At 44.8% G+C, this 25,675-nt stretch overlaps 1 protein-coding gene across 1 annotated transcript in view; it reads right to left on the bottom strand.

Moving 5' to 3' along the window:
• Positions 1–25,431, bottom strand: part of Rnf217 (ring finger protein 217) — a 111,959-nt gene extending 86,528 nt beyond the window's left edge. Inside the window, 2 exon segments of the mRNA XM_028868345.2 lie at positions 24,556–25,171; positions 25,173–25,431. Of these exon segments, the coding sequence (XP_028724178.1) occupies positions 24,556–25,171; positions 25,173–25,423 (867 nt within the window). The 5' untranslated portion in view covers positions 25,424–25,431.
• Positions 25,432–25,675: the final 244 nt, after the last annotated feature.

The following is a 25,675-nucleotide window of genomic DNA, read 5'->3' as shown; positions in this document are numbered from 1 at the left end:
AAGGACTTCTGAATTATGACTGCCCACAGGAGCCAGTGGCCTGACACAGTATTGGGCACTATCTGTATAAAAAGATGTTCAATAATGAAACATATAAAATTTCAATACAGACCAACATGATAATATCAACAAAATCAGCAAGCAAACTGTGGTCTGAAAACAACTTTTTTATTTGTAGAAAAGCATTACAAATTTTCAATATCTTGAGAGTATCACAACTACCGTTGTTTTGAATGTGTCATCTAAAATAGGTGCAAATTCATTAGTTTTTTTTTTTTCTCTAGTACTTAAAGTACCTGCATAAAATTGGGGATTTTTATCTCTTGAACTGGAAAACCTAAAATATTTCCAATCTTGCCCTTCATAGAAAGTGTTAACCTACTCTGTTATATGTTGAAGAGTAGATAAATGTTAGAGAATTGTTTTGAATAGGTAAACTATTGCGGACATAATTGTTTTAATTTTTTTAATTATCTTTAAAATCTACTTTGAGGTTTTGGAGAGATGGCTTAAGAGTACTTGCTATTCTTGCAGAGGAAATAGGGTTCAGTGCCCAGCATCCACTTGGCAGCTCACGAGCACCTGTAACTCTAGCTCCAGAGGATCCAAAGTCCTATTTTGACATCTGTGAGCACCAGACCCACATGTGGTACACTTAATGCACACAGGGAGACATTCATACACATAAAATACTTCTGCTTTACAATGATCAGCACAATTACTAGCATGGAGTTAGGTTGCATAATAATCAAAATACATTAGCACAGAGGGGGAAGGGGTCGAAGACAGCCAGCCAGAGAGGGGATCTCAACAGTAGGAGTGCACATTTCACATCAGTACATGACACTACCGCAGGAGGGGGTCTGTTGTCTGGCAGGTCTTGTCCTCTCTCCATTATGAAAGTACGACTTTCTCAACACAGAGAAAAAGGTCAGCGTGGCACCAACTAAAACAAGAGAGAGATTACAGAAGAGGGCAGAGCACTGGCAGGAACAGTGATCTCTGGCTTTGCACATCAAAACAGCTGTAAGTTCAAGAACCCTGTCAGTCCAGAAGAAAAGGGAAAGTGACAGGAGTGAGAAGTGAATTGTACTCCTGTAATGAAGGTGATAATTTCCGCTTTTGTGACTGACCCAGAATTTACTTTAAAGTGCAGAGAACATGAAGGTAGAAGACAATAGTGACAAACAGGACAAATCGTGAAAGGGCCATAACGAAACCCATTGCTTTGCATGCTAATTAAAAAAATTAAAAGCATGATGAATAACTATGAAATGTCAGGTATACTCCATCAGAGGGTTCCGGCGGTTTGAGTAGTTTGGCCAGTCTGAGAAGGGGAGTTTAAATCCAACCACCTCTGCTGTGACACGCTGTTGTTGTATACTGTGTCATGCATCATAAAGGTGCTGACCACAGAAATTAGCTGGGACTAGAACAAACCTCAAAGATTGCAGTACTCAAGCATCGGTCCTTACAAGGATGTCTCTGATTGTTTACAGTTAACTCAGAAAATACCAAAGAACGGTCTAAGTCTGCTTCAGCTGCTATAACAAAATACCCTACAGTCGTTGATTCATAAACAATGGGCATATCTCAAGGTGCCAAGAGATTGTATCCAGCCAAGTCCTGTCCTTCACAGACACATGCATCTTCTCCATGGTCTCAAACAGGAGGCACAAGTTTCATCCATGAGGTCTGAGCCCTCATGACCATATCACCTCCTAAAACCCTTACTGGTTGAAAACTGAAATATTGCACACTTCTGGCTTCAAGCACTTCGGATGAACCTCTACTTGTAAAAATATTATGTTATTTTAATTACCATGATTGTGGTCTAAATGTTAGTTTTCCCCTAAAAGTAAAGTTGAAACCTAATTTCCAGGGACAACAGCATTGCGGGGTGGGACCTTTGGGAAGTAATCTGGACATAGTCCTCAGGAGTGGCACCAGTGCCCTTATAGCACACATAAAAGAAGCTTGAGGGAGCCACTTTGCCCCTTCCAACAGCTAAGAATGGTAGAGTCCGTGAAGAATGGCCTCTTGGTTTTGGATGTTTCAATCTCAAGACCTGTGAAAAAGGAATTTTGGTCATTTCTGTCAGTCAGGTTGTTCTTCTTAGAGCAATCTAAGTGGACTAAGAATTATCTTGAAAACATATCTTGATATTGATTAGAGAAAATTTCTCTACTAACTTATCTCAAACTTTGGGAGTCTTGGCTCTTTGTTCATCAATATATATATATATAAAGTAAATGGGTTATAAATTAATCATGAACAAATGTGATCACAATACTGCATCATTCTGTTAATGGGACAATTCACTCCACGACTTCGAGTCTTCCTTTATTTCCCTACTTTATTAATATTTTTTTTCTGGAAAGGTCTTGCACACCTTCAGATTGAATTCCAGAAATATATTTGAACAAATTATCTTTCTAATCAATTCTAGTGGTAAATAATTCAATAATACTTCTGCACCTCTGATGAAATAGTTTTTTTCTTTTTAATATATTTGCTCTGGCCAGGCGGTGGTAGCACACACCTTTAATCCCAGCACTCGGGAGGCAGAGGCAGGCGGATCTCTGAGTTCAAGGCCAGCCTGGTCTACAAAGTGAGTTCCAGGGCAACAAGGACTAAACAGAGAAGCCCTTGTCATGATCAATTTCATTTTCTAGTGTTTTATTTAGGATTTTAAAATTAAGAAGGGAAATGGGACTATCATATCCTCATTTTTAAAATGATTTTTTTTATTTATGCATTTTTTTGTACGTGTGTATGTGTACATGCCTAAAGGGTACTTCAGATCTCCTGGAGCTGAAGTTACAGATAGCTGTAAGCCACCCAACATGGGTGCTGAGAATGGAACTCTGGTCCTAAGAACAGCAAGTGTTCCTAACTACTGAGCTATCTCTCCAGGCCCCATCACATCTTTTCATTAAAGTTTGTGTGTTCTTTGTGTCTGCCCTTGTCACATTTGTATTGTTGATCAATAGAGTTGATAATACAAACTCTACAATGTACAAAGGTTTCAAATACATCAGTCGCCATGTTCTGAATGTTTCCAAATCTCGTATGTTGAAGTGTAATTACCATGTGATAGTAAGAAGAGATGGGGGTCTTTGGAAGGCACTTGTGTCACAAGACACAGCTCTCATGTACAGAATTAGGAACCTTATGAAACAGCCGAAAGAAGTGCCCCCTTGCTTTTCTGTCACCCTCTGAAGACACAGCAATCATCCTCTCCAGAAGCCACAATGTGTAAGGCACCATCTTGGAAGCTAAAACAAGAGCGCCTGAGACACTGAGGCTGACATTGCATTCCGGTAGCCTTTCAAACCTCCACAACCTGGGGGGGGGGGATATGTTTATAAATTACACAATTTGAGGTATTTTGTCATAACAGCAAAAATAGACTAAGACACTGACTCGTTATATGTTTTTTAAGGAATTATTATATGGCAAAGACTCAAATTCAAATCTTCTAACTTTATGTAAGCTCTGCAGTTCAAATAGGTCCAGTAAGCACTACAGGAAATTAAGTAATTTTACTAAGGGTAAAGGTTCATTATATATCCACCTCCACTTGTCACTACGGAAGGCATAACAGAATGTATAACATAAGTTTTAGTGTCTCTTGCCGATCTCCATTCATGTAAGTATATGACTGACCATGGGAGGTCTGATACGCAGAACCCATCTTTGGTCAGATTAGTCTCTAAAGTCCTTTCCAGTAACCTACCAGTCAGGCTCTAAAGTTACACGAACTTGGGTCATATTTCTCCCACTCCTTTAATCTTATTTTTGCAGCCTCTTCTGTGCCCTAAATTGGTTAAATATTTTGAATACTAGTCCATACCTCATTTACCATGAAAACCAAATAATCACTGGAATTTGCATGTCTTTACATGCAACTTTAAATTTGGTGACTCATTTTTTTTGGGTAATGGTCCAATAATGTAATAAATATTATAGACCAAATCACAAGGGGAAAGGACTTGGGGTAAGATTTCCAGGTGTTTTATAACATTTTTGAAGCCAGTCTATGAACTAATCGACTCTGGAGTGTTTGGGATGGTGTGCTCAATAGGAAATATAACAGTCTCCCTTATCTATGCCTTCACTCTCCATGGTTGGTTACCCAGTAGCCACTGTAGACTGAAAAATTAAATGAAACTAGAAATAGGCGATTCATGTTTTAAGTTGTATAGTATGATGGGGTCTTGTACTACCCCAGTGGGTCCTGGTGGCACATGAGAATCATCACTTTGACCAGCATCTCTGCATCGTGTTACCTCCTTGTACATGCTTCCTACTTTGATAGTCACTCACTATTCCCCTTGGTTAGGAGATCAACTGTTGGTAGGACTAGTGCTTGTGTTCAGACAGCCTCCAAGTACTAGTCTACTATTATTACAAATCTAATGTCATTCACTGTGATGGTTAGCTTTATCTACCAACGCGACACTTTCTAGAACAACCTAGGAGTATCAATAAGGGACTGTCAAGATCGAACTGGCCTGTGGGCATGTGTGAGGGGATTGTCTTGAATATATTAATGGATGTGGGAAGCCTCACACATCCTGGGTCTGGGTCCTGAACTGCATAAGGGGAGAGAAAGGGAGCTGAACAGTATGTGTGTATCCATTCATTTTCTTCCTGCTCCAGACTATGGATGGGACCAGCTGTTTCAAGTCCTCCCTGACTTCTCTACAAAGATGGACTGTAATCTGACCTAAAATAACCCCCTAGGTTGGTTTTTGTTGGTGTATTTTTATCACAACAACAGAACTAAATGTAGGACACTCATTTCCCTTCATCTCATCACATAGGCTCTATGTTATCACCTCACGTCACCATCATAAAATGGGTAAGCACGGTACAACAAACACAGTAAGGTATGTTGAGAAACTGTACTCATTAGAGTACGCCATTATCTTCATTTGTTCTAATTATCAGCAAAGCTACCAACAATTATTATTGCTAATCTTACTGTACCTAATTTATTAGACTATTATATGTATGTATGTGTCTATAGGAAACACTAAGCATGGTGTACAGGGAGTTCAGTACCATCCTCAGTGCGGGCCCTGACTGGGGTGTTTAGAATCTATCTCCCACCGAGAAGGAGGGGCTACTATCTAAGAAATTCTTTTCTTCTCATTGAGAACAAGATAGTCTATAAAAGTCATTTTACAACGACAGTCATTTCTGTTTTCCTTGACTTCCCAAAGTTGCTAACTCAAGAAAGTTGACTGACTCCTCTTGACAACCCTTCAAAGGTGGCATGTGACACAAATTCATGTCCCCTTCTGAGGAACTTAATAAACTGCTTTCATATACCATGAAGTCATCAACATTTGACTTTTTCACATCTAAGTGTTTACATACTATACAGATATAAAAAGTTGTTCCAAATTAAATTTGTGAAAATAGCTATATTACCAAAAGGAATCTACTGATTCCATGTAATCCCCATCAAAATTCTGATGACATTCTCCACAAAAGTAGAAGAAAAAAAAATAAGTCTTAAATCAATGGCCAAAACAACCCAAAGCACAAAGAATAATACTGGGGCACCACAAGACCTAATTTCAAATTTACTACAAAACAGTGATTGCAGAAACAAACAAACAAACAAACAAATCATAGATCATCAAAACAATGGAACAGAATAGAAAACTCAAAAGCAAATATACACCACAATAGCCACCGAGGTTTCCACAAAGGTCCAAACACATTCACTGGGTGAAAAAAGGCCTCTTCAACAAATGGTACTGGAGAAAACTGGCTTTCCACATGTAGGAGAATAAACTAAATCCCTGTCTCTCACCTGTACGAAATCAACTCAAAATGGATCAAGGAGCTTGACTGAGACCTGGAACCCTGAAGCCGTAAGAGGGAAGTGTGGGGAGACATTTTAAGTACAGGCATAGAGTGGTTTAAATCTTTAACTTGAAAGGATCTAGAGTCACCCAGGAAGGAGCCTCTGGCCGTGCCTATTAGGATTATGTAGATTACAATAACTGACATGGGAAAGGTCACCTTAACTATGAGTGTGGCATTATTTCCATGGGGTGGAGTTCTGGACTGAAGAGAGGACAAATAGTTGAATGCTGGCATCCATCTCCCTTGCTTCCTGACCATGGAGGCGATGTAACCAGTTGCCTCAAGCTCTTGCTACCATTGGTTCCCTGGCAACTGATGGCCAAAATAAACCCTTCCTCCCTTAAGTTGCTTCTGTCAGGGTATTTTGTCACATCGACAAAACGAGTAACTAACACAGCGCATTAGCAAGGACTTTATCAAAAGGGTTCCAACATCTAGGGAAACAACAGCGAGAATCGAAAAAAGGCGTTGCGTGAAATTATGAAGTTTATAAGCAAGGTAACAAAACAAGAGTGAAGATGCGCATACAAAATGCCGGGGAGGGTGTGAAGAAGAAACTCTGGATACTGCTGGGAAGAGCATAAAAAACGCAGCCACTATAGTCATCAGTAGGAAAAGTTCCCAAAATACTAGAAGCAGAACTATCGTATGATTCAGGAACACCTCTCCTGGAAATCGATCCCAAGGCTTGAAGGCAGCATACCCAGACGTACTTGCATATCTGTTTATTATAGCACGGTTACATAGCTAAATTAGAGAAGCAGCCCAAATTATGGAGCCGACAGATGTATGGACAAAGAAACTGTGTTTGTATAGACATATACATTCCTTCACATATATGATATCAAAGTGTAAGTAAGCACACTTGAGCAAGGGTGAAGGAGGGCTACAGGGAGAAAAATATATCCAAAGAACATAATATAGTTGAATAAAAATATATTTATGAAAACCATCACTGTGTACATGCCAAGATATGCCCCCCAAAGGGTCAAAGGCTGGAGAGATGGCTCAGTAGTTAAGGGGGCCTGTTGCTCTTGTAGAGGACCTAGGTTCGATTCTCAGCACCCACATGGCGGCTCACAATCATCTGTAACTCTAGTTCCAGGGGATCTTACACTCTCCTCTGGTCTCTGTAGGCACTGAGCACACGCGTGGCGCACATACATAAATGCAGACAAAACCCTCATATGCATAAAATAATAAATCTAGAAAGAAATTTTCAGGGTTCACGTTATGACTCCAGTTCAGTTCCAAGCACCAGAGTGGAGTTGCTCACACCTGCCCATAACTCTTGCTCCAGCTCCAGGGGATCTGACACCCTCTTCTAGCCTCCGTGAGCACCCATACATACATCACACACACACACATATAAATACAAAGAAATCTTTTAATTTTTTTTTAAAAAATAAGCTGATGTTACTTATTGCTCATGTGCACCGTGTGCCTTTATGAAAGGGTACCATCTGGGAAAACAAAGTAGGATAAAATAAGACAAAAACAACTGGGCAGTGGCGGCGCACGCCTTTAATCCCAGCAGAGGCAGAGCCAGGCGGATCTCTGTGAGTTTGAGGCCAGCCTGGGCTACCAAGTGAGTTCCAGGAAAGGCGCAAAGCTACACAGAGAAATCCTGTCTCAAAAAAATAAATAAATAAAATAAAAAAATTAAAAAAAAGGCAAAAACAGCCCAAGTTCTTATGAAGAGTTGAAATGTTCTGTTAACATAAATACAGTGAAACTATTAATGTTTCCAGAATTATTTTATAAACACTTAAATACTGAAGTACTGCTGGACACTACCCAGTACCTTCCATTGATCACGCTATCTACTTTGAATCTACATTTAGCAAACACTACTCATTAAATTGCTTTTTGCTAGTGGTTGAGTCACACAGAGTAAGCTGAACAAACTGATGGTGAAACATATGTACATGTTTATGCTTTTTTAAAATACCCGCAAAACATAACTAGAGCACAGATCTAGGTGAAAGGTAAAATACTCGAGGTTTTTACCACACACTGAGGATCGTCCCACTGGCGTTAACCTCAATCGCAATGTTACTGGTTTTACAATAAACACAGAATGTATCAGAGGAAATCCCCAAGCACTGGGTGAATAAATCAATCTATGGGAGGGAGGGGCAGCTCAGTTACTGGGCATCCACCCAACAGAGCAAACCTTTGTTTAAGCAGCCACTGTATCACCATATGCTTACTGAAAACAAAGACCAGGACAGCCACATTAAAACAGCACAGCCTGTGTCTGGTGGAGCCGCGACCCCAGAGTCTGTGCCATTGAAGGCAGAGGAAGTGGCGTTGAGAACAGAAAAGAACCCGGTTACCACACCGGGAGTTAGAAGGAAGGACACAGGTGATTCAACGCGAGAGAAGGGGGTTCCGACCCAACTCAACAGAGTCAGGGCATGCGCTCCACAGAGTTCCCGGAATCCTTTAACACTATCTATCCTCCCGCTGCAGCGCCTTTGCCGTCCACGTGCGGAGAGAAGGGAGCTCTTGTGGGTCTCGCGTGATGATGAAGGCTAACTGCCGGGCATCAAGTTAAGGAGAGAATTATTTTTCGGAAAAGAAAAGAGAAAGAAAGGAAAGGAAAAAGGAAATTTTTAAAAAGGAAACAGCAAACGGTTAACTTCTTTTCTAAAACAGAGCCGGTTTTGACCATCGGTGAAATAATTACAGTCGTGGGTATCTGTATTTTAGGGCAGCGCCTTTTTACACTGTGTCTCCAAACCACACAAAACCAAGCACGCAATCAGAAAGGCATCCTAGGCAGGTGAGATAGAGAATCAAGCTAAGGAGACGTTTGCTGTGCTGCCCTGGAGCTAAGACCGCAGCTGCTGGACTGGGTTGCGCAACCTCCAGGCCTTTCCACCGAGTGGCTGCAGGCGCTGGCCTGGGCTGCTGCAGCGGGTGCACCCCCAACACCTGTAGAAGGCAAGGAGGAGATAAGGCAGAAACAGGCCATCTGCACCACCTGCACCATAGCCCAAGGCCACTGTTCCCTCTGCCCGACTCACAGCCACTGCCTCCTAGTCACCTCCTTGGCGCCATTCTTCCCTCTAAACACAGGTTACTCGCCACACAAAGGGGAGGATCTTTTTAAAACATTAATGACCCCTTTACAGCTGGTACCCAATGGTCCAGTGATTTTCCATCACACTTGGAATAAAGTATCGATTCCACAGAGGAGCTCTAGAATGGGACCCACAGTGGCCTCCGTGCACCCTCCACAGCTTCCCACTGCCTGAGCTGCTGGGGCCATGCTGCCTCCTCCTGTTCCTGAAGAAGGCCAGGTCTGGGCCTATTCCAGCCCCTCACCCCCCACCCCACCCCCGCACCAGCCTCGGCTCCACTCTGTGGGAGGTCTTTGTTCTGCTCATCATTCAGGGCTCAGCAGAACTTCTGTAGCTGCTGGGACATGGGCCGATGGCGTCCCCTCTCCCATCATCATCACCTGCACACCCTCTCTATTTGCACAGTTGTGCTTTGATTACGTGTGTGCCTGCTTACTCTGGCTCACAACTGTCCAACCCTTCACCGCGTCCTACCACCTCCTACGGCAATGGCCACCGTTCAGATACCAGCCACGTTCCAACCCGGACACAACTCAGCTTTCTCTTCCTCGAACTGCTGTCTTCAACAATCAGTAACATACAATTTAGTCTCATACGTTACACCCTCATCTTTGCTTACTTCCCACCTGCTGATTTTCTAAGTTTTCTGAGAAGACGGAACATAGACTTCTGTGTGAAGAGCCGTCTGTCTCAAAAAGATAAGTATGTGCTCTCTCCCAAACACTCTGTGCTCTGAAATTGTCTTAATAGGATAAGAACAACACTTGAGTCCCTCCTTCCTCTTTTCTCTTATGTCCACTCCGTACTGGGGGATGGTCTCTAAACACTTGGCTCTAGTGAGAGCAAAGAAAGCTTTGGACAGTGAGATTCCTCTCTGTAGAAAGCTCTGGAACTCTTGGCTGCCTGTTCAACCGCGATTTTGTTTGTCCAGAAAAGGTGACAAGATTAATTATTCCCCCACCTTGCCAGAGCTCTGGTCTCATGATCAGCAGCAGGCCGGCCCTTCCATGACTGTGCAGGGTTAAGGATGTGACCACAAATCAACAAGTTGCTGACCAGCCTGGGAGAAGACGGCCCACTTGACCTTGGCCTCCTGAGCTGGTGCTCTGAGCAAACCAACAGGGCTTTGCCAGTCCGTCTAGATTGTAACGAACCAAGAGGATACTGAAATGGAACAATCCACAAGTTCCAGCAATCGGTCTGTTTGTTTGTTTACATCATCTTAAGTTTAATGAACTAATTAACCACCCAAAAGCAATGCCACAGAACTGCCTTCATTATTTTGAAAATTGGGGCAGCTGTTGGTGATGCTGGGTTTCCGGAGCCTGCATTCTGTTCATTTTGACACTTTGACAACAACTATTGGAGAAAGCATCCAAAACTGAGGACAGATGAAAAGCACTGCACTGTGGCCTATGTTTGCTACATCGTCTTACTCACTTTCGCCTCTCATTTACAGCTTTTGGGAAAGCAGCTGCTGTTAAAGGCATGTCTTCCCTGACCACAATCCACCATTCTTGTAACTAAACATACAGTGCTAAACTTGCAAATCTTTAAACAAGTGGATTCAAATCTCTCTGAAAATCATCATTTAGACAAATACTCAGATACAAGCGAAGCATTAGGAAAAAACACTACTCTCTTTTCAGCATTTTCCTCCTTAACATTCCCTCTAAGTACTTCCCACTTCTTACGAGTGACTCACAAAGTAACATTAGAACTCAGGACAACACAAAAAGAATTCTCTATTTTGGTTAATTCAAACTACACTTGAAAGAGAAACTTAGCTGGAGAAAGAGAACACTTGCATTTCTCAAAATTAGTAACTATTCTTCCTGTGACACAAATAAGTAACTTTGAAAGTTGACAGGCAGACACTCATAGTACAACACACACACACACACACACACACGTTCACCTGGCTGGACGCTGGCTCTAGGGGTAAGAAGACCACCTGAAGACATGGGTAGTTAAGGGGACTAAATGAGGACCCATGGGACTGTGCCTATCCTTTCCCATCCATGGCATCTTTGGCGGAGCAGTGAACCTGGGCTTTCCTCCCAAGGTCACATATTCAAGCAGAAAGTGTAGGACAATACAGCTGCACCAAAGTCACTCCTAAATTTTCCAGACAGCTGTCCTCAGATAGAGCTGAACTAGTTAAATTCCAAACATTAGGAAAAACAGCTTACAATCACCTGTCTCATTTCCCTGCGCTTGCCATTGTTCAGCCACTGGGAGAAAGGCTGTGGTGACGGTACTTGCCACACACCACCCAGAGCTAATCAGCCTCACCGACACCGCTAAGAATGGCCAATGATCACGTGAGGAAACGCGGCAAGGGTGAACACCACAAAAGGGAAGTGATTTGCCAGGTAGCCTATAATTAGCTTCCAAGTTTTACAGTAGAGAATAGTATTGAGGCGAATAGATTAGGAAGACTTTAAAAGGGGATTAGTCATTCACGGGAATGACTAATCCCTGAATTAAGTTACCTGAGCCAGGGGGGGAAGGCCACATCACACAAGCAAATATCCCCTCTATTATAGATTCCTCTCCATTGCAGGTCCCCTCTATTATTGATCTATTATAAATCCTCCTCCATTACAGGTCCCCTCTATTATAGTTCGCCCTGCATTACAGGTCCCCTTTATTATAGATTCCCCTCCATTACACAGCCCTTCTATTATAATAGATCCCTCTGTTATAGATCCCCCTCCATTACAGGTCCCATCTATTATAGATCCCTCTGTTATAGATCCCCCTCCATTACAGGGCCCCTCTATTATAGATCCCCCTCTATTACAGGGCCCCTCTATTATAGATCCCCCTCCATTATAGATCTCTCTATTATAGATCCCTGTGTTATAGATCCCCCCACTACAAGGCCCCTCTATAATAGATCCCCTCTATTACAGGGCCCCTCTATTACAGATCCCCCTCCATTACAGAGCTCCTCTATTATAGATAAATCCCCTCTTCTGCACAGAGAAGCAACTTCTGAGGACAACAGACTTGCTTCTGGAAATGTCAAGTTACCTGTTCAAGAAGACACTGAGCAGACAATAAAACCATTCAAACTAGACTATCATAAACCACAAAACCCCAACAGCGGGCAATGAGGATTAACTAGGAGGGGTAATTCTAAAGTATCCTTAAATATAATACCATCTCCATATAGAATATACCTATATGATAAACGAATCTGTTATATCAGAAAGCTTAAATTTTTCAAGGGAGACTTTGAACTGCCACTGTGACAAAAATTCTGATATATTGGAAAGGAAGCTGTACTAGAGAGAATGCTTTTAAGTAACACTAGTCAGAATAATTAAAAGTTGACCTTGACCCCAAAATATTTCAGTTACAGTAATATCTGAAATAATTCTGAGAAGGAATAGCTTTCATATGAGCCCTTATAAAATTATTCAAACACAATGCACAAGAACACAACATTAAATTGTATTAACCAACAGAATGATATATTGGAAATACGTGAATGGTTGGTAAAACATAAACATTAAAAAAACAAAGTAAAATACACACTCTAAAAAAGTTTTACTAACCTTAACGCCTTAACCAGCATCCGATTCTGTGATTTCAGCCTGACAAGTTGATACTGAGTTAGTTTATTAAAAATATGTCTCTAAGGTCTTTTGACATAGAGCTTGAAGAGTAGGAGTGGCCGGGGTGGTGGTGGCACATGCCTTTAATCCCAGCACTGGGGAGGCAGAGGCAGGTGAGTTCGAGAACAGCCTGCTCTATAGAATGAGTTCCAAGAGGCAACCAGGGCTACACAGAGAAACCCTGTCTCGAAAACAACCAAAAAAAAAAAAAAAATAGAATAGGGGTGAACAGCCCTTCCCCTTGAGTGGTGTTTGTGTTTGCTTTGCCCAGATGCTGCTGCTGAGAGACTTACAAATGAGGGCGGGCGGAAAGAATTAGGTAACGTTCACCTGGCTGGGCGCTGGCTCTAGGGAAAGCCATCTCCAAAACAGAACCCAGGGACATGCAGGCACTTTGGTGGACAGCCACAGCTGAGCTCCCTGGCAACAGCTGCGAGCTGAGCGAGTATACCATCTGACGACAAGCACATGAGGAACTCCAAGAGTGAACTGGCCATCTGAGCAGTTCCCAAATTCCTGACCCACGGTGTCATGGTCAAAATAAAACGGTCATCTTAAGCCCCTGGGTTCTGGAAGAATTCGTTCAGCAGCAGGCATGACCAGAGCAAGAGCTGTAACTGAAGAAGAAACCCTTGGGTGTTGGTGAGGTGGTATAAGACAGACTTTAGCCATCCTATTTACTCACATTCAAAATTGAAATAGATCATAGGACAGTATGTCAAAAGTTCAGATCCAAACCATTTATTTTTTCGACCAATCTAAACATGCCTCATTTTTTTCTGTCCTTCCCCTTTGGTTTTATTAAATATTAACTGGAACTCCTATCCTGGGTGCCAATCAAAGGTGCCAGTTATGAAAGTAACTAAGACACCAAGGGTAGTATCACAAAAATCACAGAATCAAACACCAATCATCCTGCAAGCGTGTAAACACAAAAGGTACAAGTGCACGCTGACAGACAGGGTGAAAAGAACTCTGAGAGCAAGCAAGAGTCACATGGAGACTTGGCAGAGCTCTGAAGGCGGAGGGGACTTGACCACAGAAAGGACTTTATGCCTTGAGAAGAGAGAGCGTGATGACAGAAAGGACGGAAAAATGTAAGACACGACAAATCCTATTGACAGTGTTCGGAACCAGGATCTTTACGTGGCGTGCGGGGAAGCAACGTTCTGCAGGTTTTCGAGCAAGATGACGAAATGCTGAAATTCTCATTTCAAAGGATTAATTTGGCTCTTAGCTTTGTGTCACTGTGACAAAATACCTGAGATGATCAATTTATAAAAAACAAAACACAAGCTGAACAGTGATGGCACGTGCCGGTAATTCCAGCACTTGGGAGACAGAGGCGGGCGGATCTCTGTGTGTTCGAGGCCAACCTGGTCTACAGAGAGAATTCCAGGACAGCCAGGGCTACACAGAGAAACCCTGTCTCATAAAACCAAATAGAAAGAAAGAGAGGGGAGGGGAAAGGAGGGGAAGGAAGGGAGGGGAGGGGAGGGGAGGGGAGAGACTGGGCTCATTTTCAAAGGTGACCTGGCACTGTTACATTGGGCCTGTAGCCGCATGGTACCTCTTGGTAGGAGGGCATAACTGTGAAGGCTGCCAAGCTCATGGCTCCAGAAAGCAGAAGAGAGAGAGAGGGCCAGAGTCCCAACGTCTCCTCCAAAACGTGTCCATAATGTCCTGACTTCCTTATACTAGCTCCTATCACCTAAGGATTTTACCACTTCAGAAATGTCACAAGCAGAAGAGCAAGGGTCCAACATCTGGTCCCTTGGAAGGACATTGAACATCCAAACCATAGCATTATCTAGTACAGTGCTTCCTACACTGACGACACCATCCTAAATGTATTAAATAGAATAGAATAAACAAGCCCACTTTATACACACCATTCCCATGCCTATAACACAAAAGAAAATTACTGTATATTTAAGTATAGTGTTTGTGTGTGCGTGTGTGGTGGTGGTGGTGGGGGGGGTCCCTAGCTCCACCTAACCAAAGTTCATTATTGTCACACCTGGCTTTCCACCTGGCTACTGGGAATCCTAACTCAGGCCCTCAGGCTTGTGCAGCCAGCATTTTACAGATTCCCCCCAGAAGTCCCTAAACAAAATAATACTAAGTTCTTTATCTGCATACAGACCGTTTCATAGTTTAATGGAACACAGAGCAGGAAAGAGGCAATTTAGATACAATGCAGTAAGTTGAATCCAACAGAAGGATTCTTACATTGTTTTATAGCCTCAAATAAAAAGGGTAGACTATAGGAAGAATGTTTAATCCACATGTAGGAGGTCAAGAACAATCCTCACAGAATAATACCTAACCTGAGACTAGAATGAGGAGGATTGAAAGAAGCAGAGATGTGGACCCACAAGGGCAGAACAAGGGCTCTCCTCAGGCAGAAGTTCATGCTACCAAAGGGAAAGACTCAGGTGTGTCATGGGTCTTCAAAGAAAAAAGTTGGAATTGTCGGGCGGCTTTGGCGCACACCTTTAATCCCAGCACTCGGGAGGCAGAGGCAGGTGGATCTCTGTGAGTTCGAGGCCAGGCTGGTCTACAGAGTTCCAGGAAAGGCACCAAAACTACACAGAGAAACCATGTCTCAAAAAAAGCGGGGAAAAAAATTGGGGCTACTTGAAGATAAAGCTTGGAAAACACAGGAGTCAGATCACTCAGGGACGTGTACACACCAACTTCACATTCTACTCTACAAGCAAGAGGCCACCACTAAACAAGAAAGAGGGAGAAAGCCAAAAATGGCCATGCATTTTAAAGAACCCTCTGGCATCAGTGTTGGGAAAGAGATTGGAGTCGAGATTGGAGGACAGGAATCAAATCTCCAGAGTCCAGGAGGGAGGCACTGGAGAGATGACTCCACAGTGGACACAAGACAGGTTTCCCGGACCCGGGCTCACAACGACCTGTAACTCCAGTTCCAGGAGATCCAGCGCCCTTCGCTGACCCCCACAGGAATCTGCATATATTTAACATACATTCACACACACACACACACACACACACACACACACACAGATAAAATGTTCATATCTAGGAGGGAAAAGGTAGAGTCAGGAGCACAGGAAATGACAGCAGAAATGAAGAACGGTATAGCAGAATGCAAAAGACCTCAGGATGCGGGACAGAAAGAACCACAGGAGGGAGCAGAAGGAACACAGGCATGGCCTGAGCTTCTGAACTGGGTATGGCTGATGGAAGGAACGCAGGGACTCCGAAAACAGAAAATAAGCTCTGGGAAAGAAGAGAACAGAAGCAGGAATCCACCTGGATGATTTACAATGAATTGTCTACAGGTAGGTATGGGGAGGACGTCCTGCTAGGACTGGCCAAGAGAGATAGCTTTATGGTTAAAAGCTAGGGAGAGCAATGGGTTCCGATTGAGGATTCTGAGACAAAAACATAGAGAGGCCACTGGAACCCCAGGAGTAAATGTTAGCAGACACGAGAGAGCTGCGGTGGGGGTGGGGGTGGGGTTCAAAGAGAGTAATGACTCAAAGGCAAGAAGACAACAGGAGCACGTGCCACTAAAACTGAGCAGCACACCAAACCACTGCTTCCCTGGAGTTTCCGGTTACTCCTGTAGAGTGGGAGCCTTTCCCTACGAAATCCCACAAGAAGCTTCCACTTTCTTAAACTGTGTAACTACGTTTCTTCGGTTCCCTGTGATATAAACATTTCCCCCTCTGGAACACTGCCTTCCTCATCTGAGGGGCTTTTAACTTCCACGATGTGGTCTCCACGCTGACATTAACTTCTTCTAAAGGGATGGTCATATGAACCTAACAACTCCTCACTCCTTATCCCCCGCATCCCACTGGGAGGAAATGCAAATTAGTTAGAGTATTATGCCCCCATCCACCCGACTTTGCCCAGGCCTTCTGTCATGGCCTTTTTGATAAGATAACAAATGCAAAGACTATAAAAGGTCTGCAGGCTCTAGAGCCAAACCGATCGAAATTCAAATCCCACGTCCAACATTTCGTAGCTCAGTGGCTTTGAGGAGATTACTGAATCTCTCTAACCTTCGGTGTTCTCCTAGAATGGTCTACTACAACAGTTCTCAACCTGTGGGTCGTGACCCCTCTGGGGGGAGGGTCAAAGGACCCTTTCACCGGGGTTGTATTTACCCTGCATATCAAATATTTACATTACAATTCAAAACAGTAGCAGAAGCATAGTTACGAGGTAGCAATGAAAATCATTTTACCATTGGGGGGTCACCACACCAAGAAGAGCTGCACGAAAGGCTGGCGGCATTAGGAAGGTTGAGAATGGCTGTTCTGCGACCTACAGCTCGAAATGAGCTGTTCCTGTTCACTTGGACCGACTGTAATCTGAAGGCCAACGGCACAACTGCCAATGAAAACCGATCCACTCACATTTAGCAACCACCTCCCTGTCGGGAAAGGTGATGGTCGGTTTCAGTCATCCTCTGGCTATACCTTTCCTGCTTGGGATAATGTCGCTGTCTTCAAACTGGTCTTTCTCTCCTTGATCTTTACAGCAAATTCTGCACAGAGACTGTCCTTCAAGAGGACAGTCGTGGCTAGCTACTCTCTGTTCAGTATTTCCTTGTAGTTTCCCATCATACTCAGATGAAAAGTAACTTCTTTATGATCTTAAATCCCTGTCTTGTGTCCTCTTACCACACCCATTTGTACCTGCAAGTACCAACCACATGGGTCTCCTGGCCATCCCTGGCACGCCCCAGGCAGTCTCTGCCTCTGGAACTCTATTGCCATTTTTTCAGATGTAGTATATGGTCTGTTCCGTTGCTGGCGTACGAAGGTCTTAACAGGGAAAAGACTTTGTAAAAGAAACTGTTTCTAACAAAACCCCTCAAATGATGAGCTGAGTAGCAATTCCCTCTTTGGTATTTACCAGCTTTCCTTTGTTTCTTTTTCTCCATAGCCCTCATTACCTCTAATATAGTAAATGATTTGCGTTTATCTTCTTCATAGACTAGCATATCAACTCCATGAAGCCAGGGATTTTGCTGTCTTCTTTCCTCCTTGAGCACAGACCACAGTATCTCTAACACTGAGAGTGCTGACACCCAAGCCAAGTAACATGAAATGATAAACTATGGATGAGAATGATGAGGATGAAGACTTTGAACCCACGGTTGTTCTCACTATTTGTGAGTAGGTACATACTTCAAGCACGATCATCCCGAAAGGGATGGTGTAAGTGGGATGTTGGAAGCTACAGGGAACGGTAAGTAGTGGATACTATATTCCTATAGACACGAAATTATCATTTTATGAAAGAACCTCATGTGAGAAGTTATTTTAGTTTAGTATGTAAAATATTTGTAACAAAATCAAGGTGAACAAAATGGACACGTTTTTCCGCTGCAGGGTTTGAGTGAAGCTAGACCATGCGATGAGCATATTCCAACCCTACATCTCATCAGCAGCACATAAAGACAAAACATTCTTCCTTTATAAACATCAGCCAGACTGTCATTAACGAACCAAAACAAAATTCACAAAAATAATGTTTTCCCTTAAATTAACATAGTAACTATTTTTAAAGAGGAAGGTGCTTACAGATATTCTATTTCAACAACTGTAATGTATTCTGAAACATACATGTTTGTGTGCATGTGTGTATACATACATAAATATGCATATACACATTAACAAGTATGCACAGATTTATTATTTTTGATTAAATAGTAAGAGAAAAAAACATTTAATAAAAGGTTAGTTGGTTCCTGGAATGGTTTTAAAAGAAGCTCCCAGAGAATAAGAAAAAGGAAAAAGATAAGTATCTAACTGCTTTAAAAAGAGCTTTTATTAATAAAACTGAAAACAAAAAATACTTCCAGCAAGGCTGTTAAATGGTTTCTTGAGAGCACTTAATGTTTATAGAGTATCTCCTGGTATAGGTCTAACACGAAAGTAGAACACTATTTAGAAAATAGGGTAATTATAAGAAACCACTGCCAGCTGCCTGTCTCCATTGCCCATCACAAACTCTTAATAAAATGCTGAAAACTCAATCCTTTTGGTCCATCACCTCTGGACTAAGGAATGTTCAGGTCTAAACACCTGAGGCTGCATCCACTCTAGGAGAATAAAAATCACATCTAACGGTGTCCGTTGATAAAGAGTCAGTAACATTTGCAGTGTCACTTGAGATCTTTTATCAGTGGAGCTCGGTGTAGGACAGCTCTACCAAGCCTCTCTTCCAGCCAGCTGGAAGGCAAAGGAAAGCCACACCGCAGAAGAAACAGGGTCTGCTGGCCCTGGACCTCAGTGCTCAGTGGGAGACTGCCCTGCAGAAATTAAGCGCCGGTGAAAATCAGACTACAAAAAGTAAAAGAAGCCCGGCGGTGGTGGCGCACGCCTTTAATCCCAGCACTCTGGAGGCAGAGGCAGGCGGATCTCTGAGAGTTGGAGGCCAGCCTGGCCTACAGAGTGAGTTCCAGGATAGGCTCCAAAGCTACACAGAGAAACCCTGTCTCAAAAAAAAAAAAAAAAAGTAAAAGAAAAACGGAAGCAATTGCTAAAGAGAAATGTGCAGAGAGAGAGAAGAGGAAAATAAGAGCACAAGTCACAAAGGTGTGCAAACAAAGGTTACCGCATCCCCCTAAATACATACACACTGCCAGCACACACACACTGCATACACAGACGCATACCTAGTCTTCAACTCTCACTTTTGAAATCTGTAAAATGACTCCAAAACAGAGTGCATGCTCACATTATTCTTCACACTTTCAGGATTACCCAAACATATTTGGCCTGGCGGGATCCGTAAATCTAAAAAAGATGATGACAGTCAAACTCCATGTCCAATAATACAAAATATACACATCTGCTTTAAGACTTAAAGGAAAAGAATTGAAGTTACACTTCTTTACCCATGAAGACTGGGTGACTGAGATTTACTAAGGGAATATTTTCCTCCTGGCTGCTAGGTCACTGGTTCTAGGGTGACTACAGTGGCAGTCATTTTAGGACATTACCATGTAGCAGCTGTTCTCCTCACAATGTGTAGAAGAAATGTGTTGCTTGCTGCTATTAATACCCATCGGACAGGTGTGTACATTCCAAGTCCTCTGCACCTGCCAATCTCCTGCACTTCTGAGCAGCGTGCTAAACGCCACAACAGCTGCTGCCTTCAGCTAGTCCGTTGGTAGGCTCAGTTCTTCCTCTGTGTTATCCAAAGCACTAAATGTCAATATTTCATATTTACAACCCATTTTTCCATCAAAATCAAAGTCATGAAGGAAAGGTATTTGTGGATGGTTTTTGGAAAGAAAAGATGGCAACCACTCACCTTTCTTCTTAGAAAAATGCGTCAAAGGCCAAAGGAGCTGAGAAGCCACTTTGGAGACCCTGGGAATCTGGAAGACATGGCAGGCATCCTGCGGATTATGTGCTAGCCATGTATGTCATTGGGAAATGCACTTCTAAAAACAGATGTACAAAACCTGCATATACCTAAGCAATATAAGCCAGGTAACGTCCACTCTCTGTGTCTTGGTGTACCATAACCTCTCGGTCAGTGCCAAGCGCAGTGACTGACATTCTAATCGACAGTTCAACTCCTCACCACGGTATTCAGAAAGTGCACGGTAACTACGACACCGCAAAGTCATCCCGCCAAGGGTTCTCCTACCCGATCACAACACAGAGATGCTGTCGCTGTCTCATTGCTGAGGCCTATGCTGAAATACTGCCGATACCTATTCATCATCACCCTTGGCCACGTCTTCAATCCCTGAAAGACTCTTTGCTGCTCCAAGTCCAAAAGTATTTCTACCTCCCAAATTCCTGTCTTCCGTCAAAGAACGCCGAAACTCCTGTCAGAAGACTTCACTCAACCAGGCATGATTCCAGCTCACAATTAATATGCATTTTTAATGTTTGTATAAAATGTTTAATACTCACTTGCTTTACATTCTCAAATGATGTTAAATAATGCACCAAGCAGATGGCAGAAACTCAAATGTGAAAACGTTACTAATAGGTCTTTAAATCTTTAAATGCATGCTTTCCCCCCCCCCCCAAAGGTTTTAAGCAGCCCGAAAGTCCAGGCTTGCCAGATTTGCTTAGGTCAAAAATCTTATCAGGCCAGATGGTGGTGGCTCACGCCTTTAATCCCAGCACTCCGGAAGCAGAGGCAGGTAGATCTCTGTGAGTTCGAGTCCAGCCTAGTGTACAAAGCTAGTTGCAGGAAAGCCAAGGCTACAAAAAAAAAAAAAAAAAAAAAAAAAAAAAAAAAAAAAAAAAAAAAAAAAAAAAAAAAAAAACAAAAAACAAAAACAAAAAAAAACCTGTCTCAAAAATTCAATTCAATTCAATTTAAAAATTTTATCAAATGCAAAAGAGAAAGCATGCAACATCTCCCCTGCCTATTTTTCTTGTTGTTGCTGTTTTGTTTATGGTATTGTGGACCAAACCTAAAGCCACACAGAAGTAAGCACTCCACTACTGAGTTATAATTCTAGTACCCCCCCCCACACACACACACACATACACACCGTTTTTTAAAATCTAGAGACAGGGACTCACTAAGTTGCCCAGGCCAGCCTTGAACTCACAAAGTTGTCCCAGCAAGCCTTGAACTTGTACTGTCTGCCTCAATCTCCCAAGCAGCTGGGATTATAGATTTGTACCATTAGGCCTGGCTGCAATGCCCTTTTGCCCTGGTTCAGTAAGGCAGGAACCTCACAGACCGGATTTCACTCAGGCACTGGTGGGTTCACCACAGATCACCATCTACAGTTAAATTTCACTAATGAGAAGATCCACGCACAGATGACCATGAAACGGAGAGCTCTGGATATGAAGATGGCCAGATCTTAAAATTCAGGATCCTATCAGAAATATTACAACCACAATCCTGTATATCACCCAGAGGAAAAGGACTTAGGTTTTCATAAACTAGAAGTTTTCTTAGGCTCTTTTAGATACAATAACAAATGTAGCCAATTTCATTTATCTGCTTTAAGTCTGTGTCTTTTAACTTAAATGTAAAAAAATGCTCAGAGCAAGCCCAGAAGTGGTGGCCTACACCTTTAGTCCCAGCGCTCCAGAGGCAGAGGCAGGCAGATCTCTATGAGTTCAAGGTCAGCCTGGTCTACAAAGCTAGTTCCAGGACAGCCAGAGCTGTTACACAGAGAAATCCTGCCCTGAAACCTCACACACACACCAAAAAAAAAAAAAAGCTTTCTAGGGTGACCTCAGGTTCTTTACAAATTCAATAACTATTGAGCAAATATCTCCTATATGCTAAATAGGCAGGGATTAACAAAATCATATGGAAACTTCTGTCTTCACAAAGTTAATTACTGAGGAACAAGAGAGTTTATTAGCGCTATGTAGAAAAGCTAAAACCCCCGAAGAGACACAGGGAGTTTGGGATAACGCTCAACTTTTAAAAGGCGGTCACAGAGACTGGGAGATGGCTCAGTTGGTAAGAACTTGCTGCACAGGTCTGAAGACCTGAGTTCAAATGCCTCACTGGCCGGCATCCACATAAACAAGGGAGGCGTGGATGCGCAGGCCTACAACCCCAACATTAAGGGAGCAGAGGCCGGTGGGCTCCGGGAACTCAGCCAGACAGCCTATGTGAAACAGCAAGCTTCAGCTTCAGTGAGAGACTCTGCCTCAAAGGAGTAAAGAGGACAGAGATAGAACAGGACATCCAGCGTCCTCCTCTGGCTTCTGTGCGAGTGCACAGACCTGCAAACCCATGCGCATACATGTGCACATGCACACATACCAAGACACTCAGTGAAGACCACAAAGGATGGTATGTGAATACGGATCCGAAGGTGGGGGTGATAGATGGAGCAAGTAAAGGAACAGGGAGCCGGAGTCCCGGGGAAGAAGTACGCAGCCCTGAGGTGGAAGCATGCTTGGCTTTCTGGACTTTGCTTGTGCTGTGATTATCTGAAATAATGCCTACTTCTTGCTGGAGAAAGCCCTGCCAGTTGCTTTGAGGGGGGTCAGGGACGCTGACGTCGTCGCAAAGGCTGCAGACCACGGTTCAGACACTGTGGTCACTTCGAAGGGGTTTTTGTTGGTACGTGCTAAAAGGACGACTCGCCCAACTTGCTGCTTCTCCCTCTTCTCATCACAACTCCAAACACCAACTTCCTAAAACTGACTTTTGCTGACCAAAAGGAGAGAAAGCTGCTTTGGCCAAAAAGGGCCCCCGTCGTAAGGAAATCAAACCGTTAGGCAGCATAACCCACCAGGAGTACCAACCTTGAACTTCAAAACCAGCTGCTGGTTATATCCGGCAGGTAGGAGGTAAGGGCTGGAGCTGGGGAACTAAGGAAGTGAAGGCCATAGGCTTAAAAGATTCAAGGCCAACCTCAGGTATTTAGGCAGTTTAAGGTCCAGACTGAGCTACACAGCAAGATCCTGCATATAAATAAACAAATAAGTAAATAAAGGTGCTGCTTGGTATTAGTGTTTACAGCTCACTGGATGCTACTGTGTACTGTGTTTTGAACACATCTGCTCTCTCCGTGACTTCTCTGGAGCAAGGCCCATATTTTGGTAATGTCGGAGTCCCACCACAAGGCCCTGCACAGGAATGGCAGCACTATCTCCACGAGGGTGATGTCATAGAAACGACCACAAACAAGCAGGCAGCCTTCCCCCTGCTCTAAGTCTCCGTTGGCGGATAAATCCTAAAAACAGACAGCACGGTGTCTCCCTCCCGGGCGTTTGGATAATCTCAGCCATTCGGGGTAAGCTCCTGTTTGTGTAACATTCCAGTCTGTATTAAGTCTTTCTTCCCATTTCCAGTGGGGCACAGTACGCACTTTCAGACCAGACCCCAGCCATGGAGTGACCACAAACTACACAGCAACCACACTGTTGAGGACCCTGGTCGGTTCACTGAATCCAGCCAGTCTACAGACACTATCATCTGAAACAACCCAACTCAGACTGTAAATCGACATCCAGACAGTCTAGCCAGACAAGCAGGCAGGAAGGGAACAATTTCAGGGCAGGAAAGGTTGGAAGACAAATTTTAAAAATATCTGATCAGGCAGGGGCCTGGAGGATGAGGTAAAGCGTCACAGCAGAGCTGGCACCTGAACAGACAGGGTTTTGAAAGATGAATAGGCCTGGGACAATCAGACACGGGATCAAAGGGCATTACGGATTGTGCAAAACACTGGCAGAAATTTCACCGCAGACTGAAAACCATGAAGGAGGGCTGCTCTGTTTCTCAAGCTTTCCAAGAAAAAAAACCAACAAGCTCTCCGAAGGAGGGTGGAGGGGAGGAAAGTTCCGCAGCCGCCTGTTGGGTTAAAAACCTCTTCTTGCTCTCTCTCTCTCTGCTTTGTTTGGCTCCTTCTCTTTTGTGTCTCTCTTGAGGAAATAAAAGTACTGTGTAGGCTTAAAATCTCAGTAGAGAAAAGTACTTTAACTTTAGTGTGGAAAACTGAGAAGCGGGCAAGAGTTAATTTTTTTTTTTTTTGTTTACACGCCTTTCGATATGTAAATTAAATGACAATTAAAATGCAGGTATCACGGCCCTGACACACTAATCCCAACCCTCCTCTTCACCAGCTCCACAAATATTTATTTTATGCTCACTGTCTGTTAGTTTCTGGGATGCCAGGCCAGTGAGGCAGCCTTTCTTGCTCTCCCTGGAGCAAGCTCTTGCATGCAATCTACAGAAGAAATAATCAGAGGGCAATCCACCTCATTCCTCCAGCGACTGCCAACCAAAACCTGAAGCTCAGGGCAGAGTCAACCAGCCAATAAACCAGTGTGGGTAAAAAAACACACTTAATAACAAGTAAGGCTGTAGCCATTGCTAGAGGCCCTGGGTAAGCGGGCCCTGTCACCTCTTCCCTTGCTAGGAAGCTTAGAGGGGAGCCTCCTCACCAGTACTTTGGCATGGTGAATGGGCTGAAAGTGGGCAGAGAGAGCCGTGGAAGTTACCTGGGAGCTCAGGTAGATTTTGAGGCACTCCTCGCACACCGCCTTCTTGCAGCAGGGCAGGGGCTGGATGGGCTTGTCTTCCAGGCACACCCGGCACATCAGCACCATGAGGGGCGCGTAGGGGTCCCCTACCCCACCCAGGCCAGAGTAGGGTGGAGCTCCTAATAGGCCAGGCACGGAGAAGGGCTCCGGAGCCAGGTAGAACTCCAGCTCGATGCTGCCGCCGTCGGGGGAGAGGGGGTCAGCCGGGAGCGACAACGGAGAGCTGGGGAAGGAGGGCGGCGGGCTGGCGGGAATCGGCCCCGGCGGCGGCGGCGGCAGCGGTGCTCGAGGTGGGGACTCTGGCGGCGACAATGACTCGGCGGTGGGGGCCTCGGGCAGGTCGCTCTCCACGCAGTACACGGAGCAGAAGACTTGCGGCTTGGCGGGGGGCGGGTGTCGCTGGGCCAGCACGTCCAGGAGCAGCCCGTCGGGGGGCGGCCGACCCGGGGTGGCCTCCCGTGGCCCGGCTCCCTCCGCCTCGCGCTCCAGCTGCAGTTCCAAACTCTGGGGGTCCAGGGGCCCGGTGAGTGGCAGTCCGCGCTGCCCCGCGCTGCCCGCGGGCCCGATGGCTCGCAGGCTCCTGGGCGCTCGCGTCCACGCAGCCCGGGTCCCTTCCGCAGCCGCCGCCGCTGCTCAGCTCCGAGGAGGAGGAGGTGGAGGTGGAGGAGGCGGCGGCGGCGGCGGTGGCGGTGGCGCGCGGCCCGGGAGCCCCGGCGCGGTCCCCTCGCGGCCTGGGGGACTCGGGCTGGCCGGCTGAGCCCCCGCCAGGGGCCCGCGCCTCCCAGGGCCCGCCGCCGCCGCTCACCGTGCTCTGCTCCTCGCCCATCGCCGCCCGCGGCCCGCGCCGCCGCCGCCCATCCAGCCGCCGGGACCCCCAGCCGGCGCCGGGCAGCGCGGGCAGCGGCTCGGCTCCACTCGCGGCTGCGCTTCTGCTTCCGGGTCCCTCCTCCTCCGGGGCCGGGACGCCCCAAGCTCCCTCCGGGGAGCCCGTGCTCCCGGGCCGCAGCGCGCGGCCAGCCGGCTCCTCCTCCTTCGCCGCCGCCGCCGCCGCCGCTGCCTGGTCGTCGTCGTCGTCCTC

This window comes from Peromyscus leucopus, chromosome 8a (genome assembly GCF_004664715.2).
Source record: "Peromyscus leucopus breed LL Stock chromosome 8a, UCI_PerLeu_2.1, whole genome shotgun sequence".
NCBI classification, from domain to species: domain Eukaryota; kingdom Metazoa; phylum Chordata; class Mammalia; order Rodentia; family Cricetidae; genus Peromyscus; species Peromyscus leucopus.
Note: the sequence above shows the minus strand (reverse complement) of the source record. Positions and strands in the feature narration are given on the sequence as shown.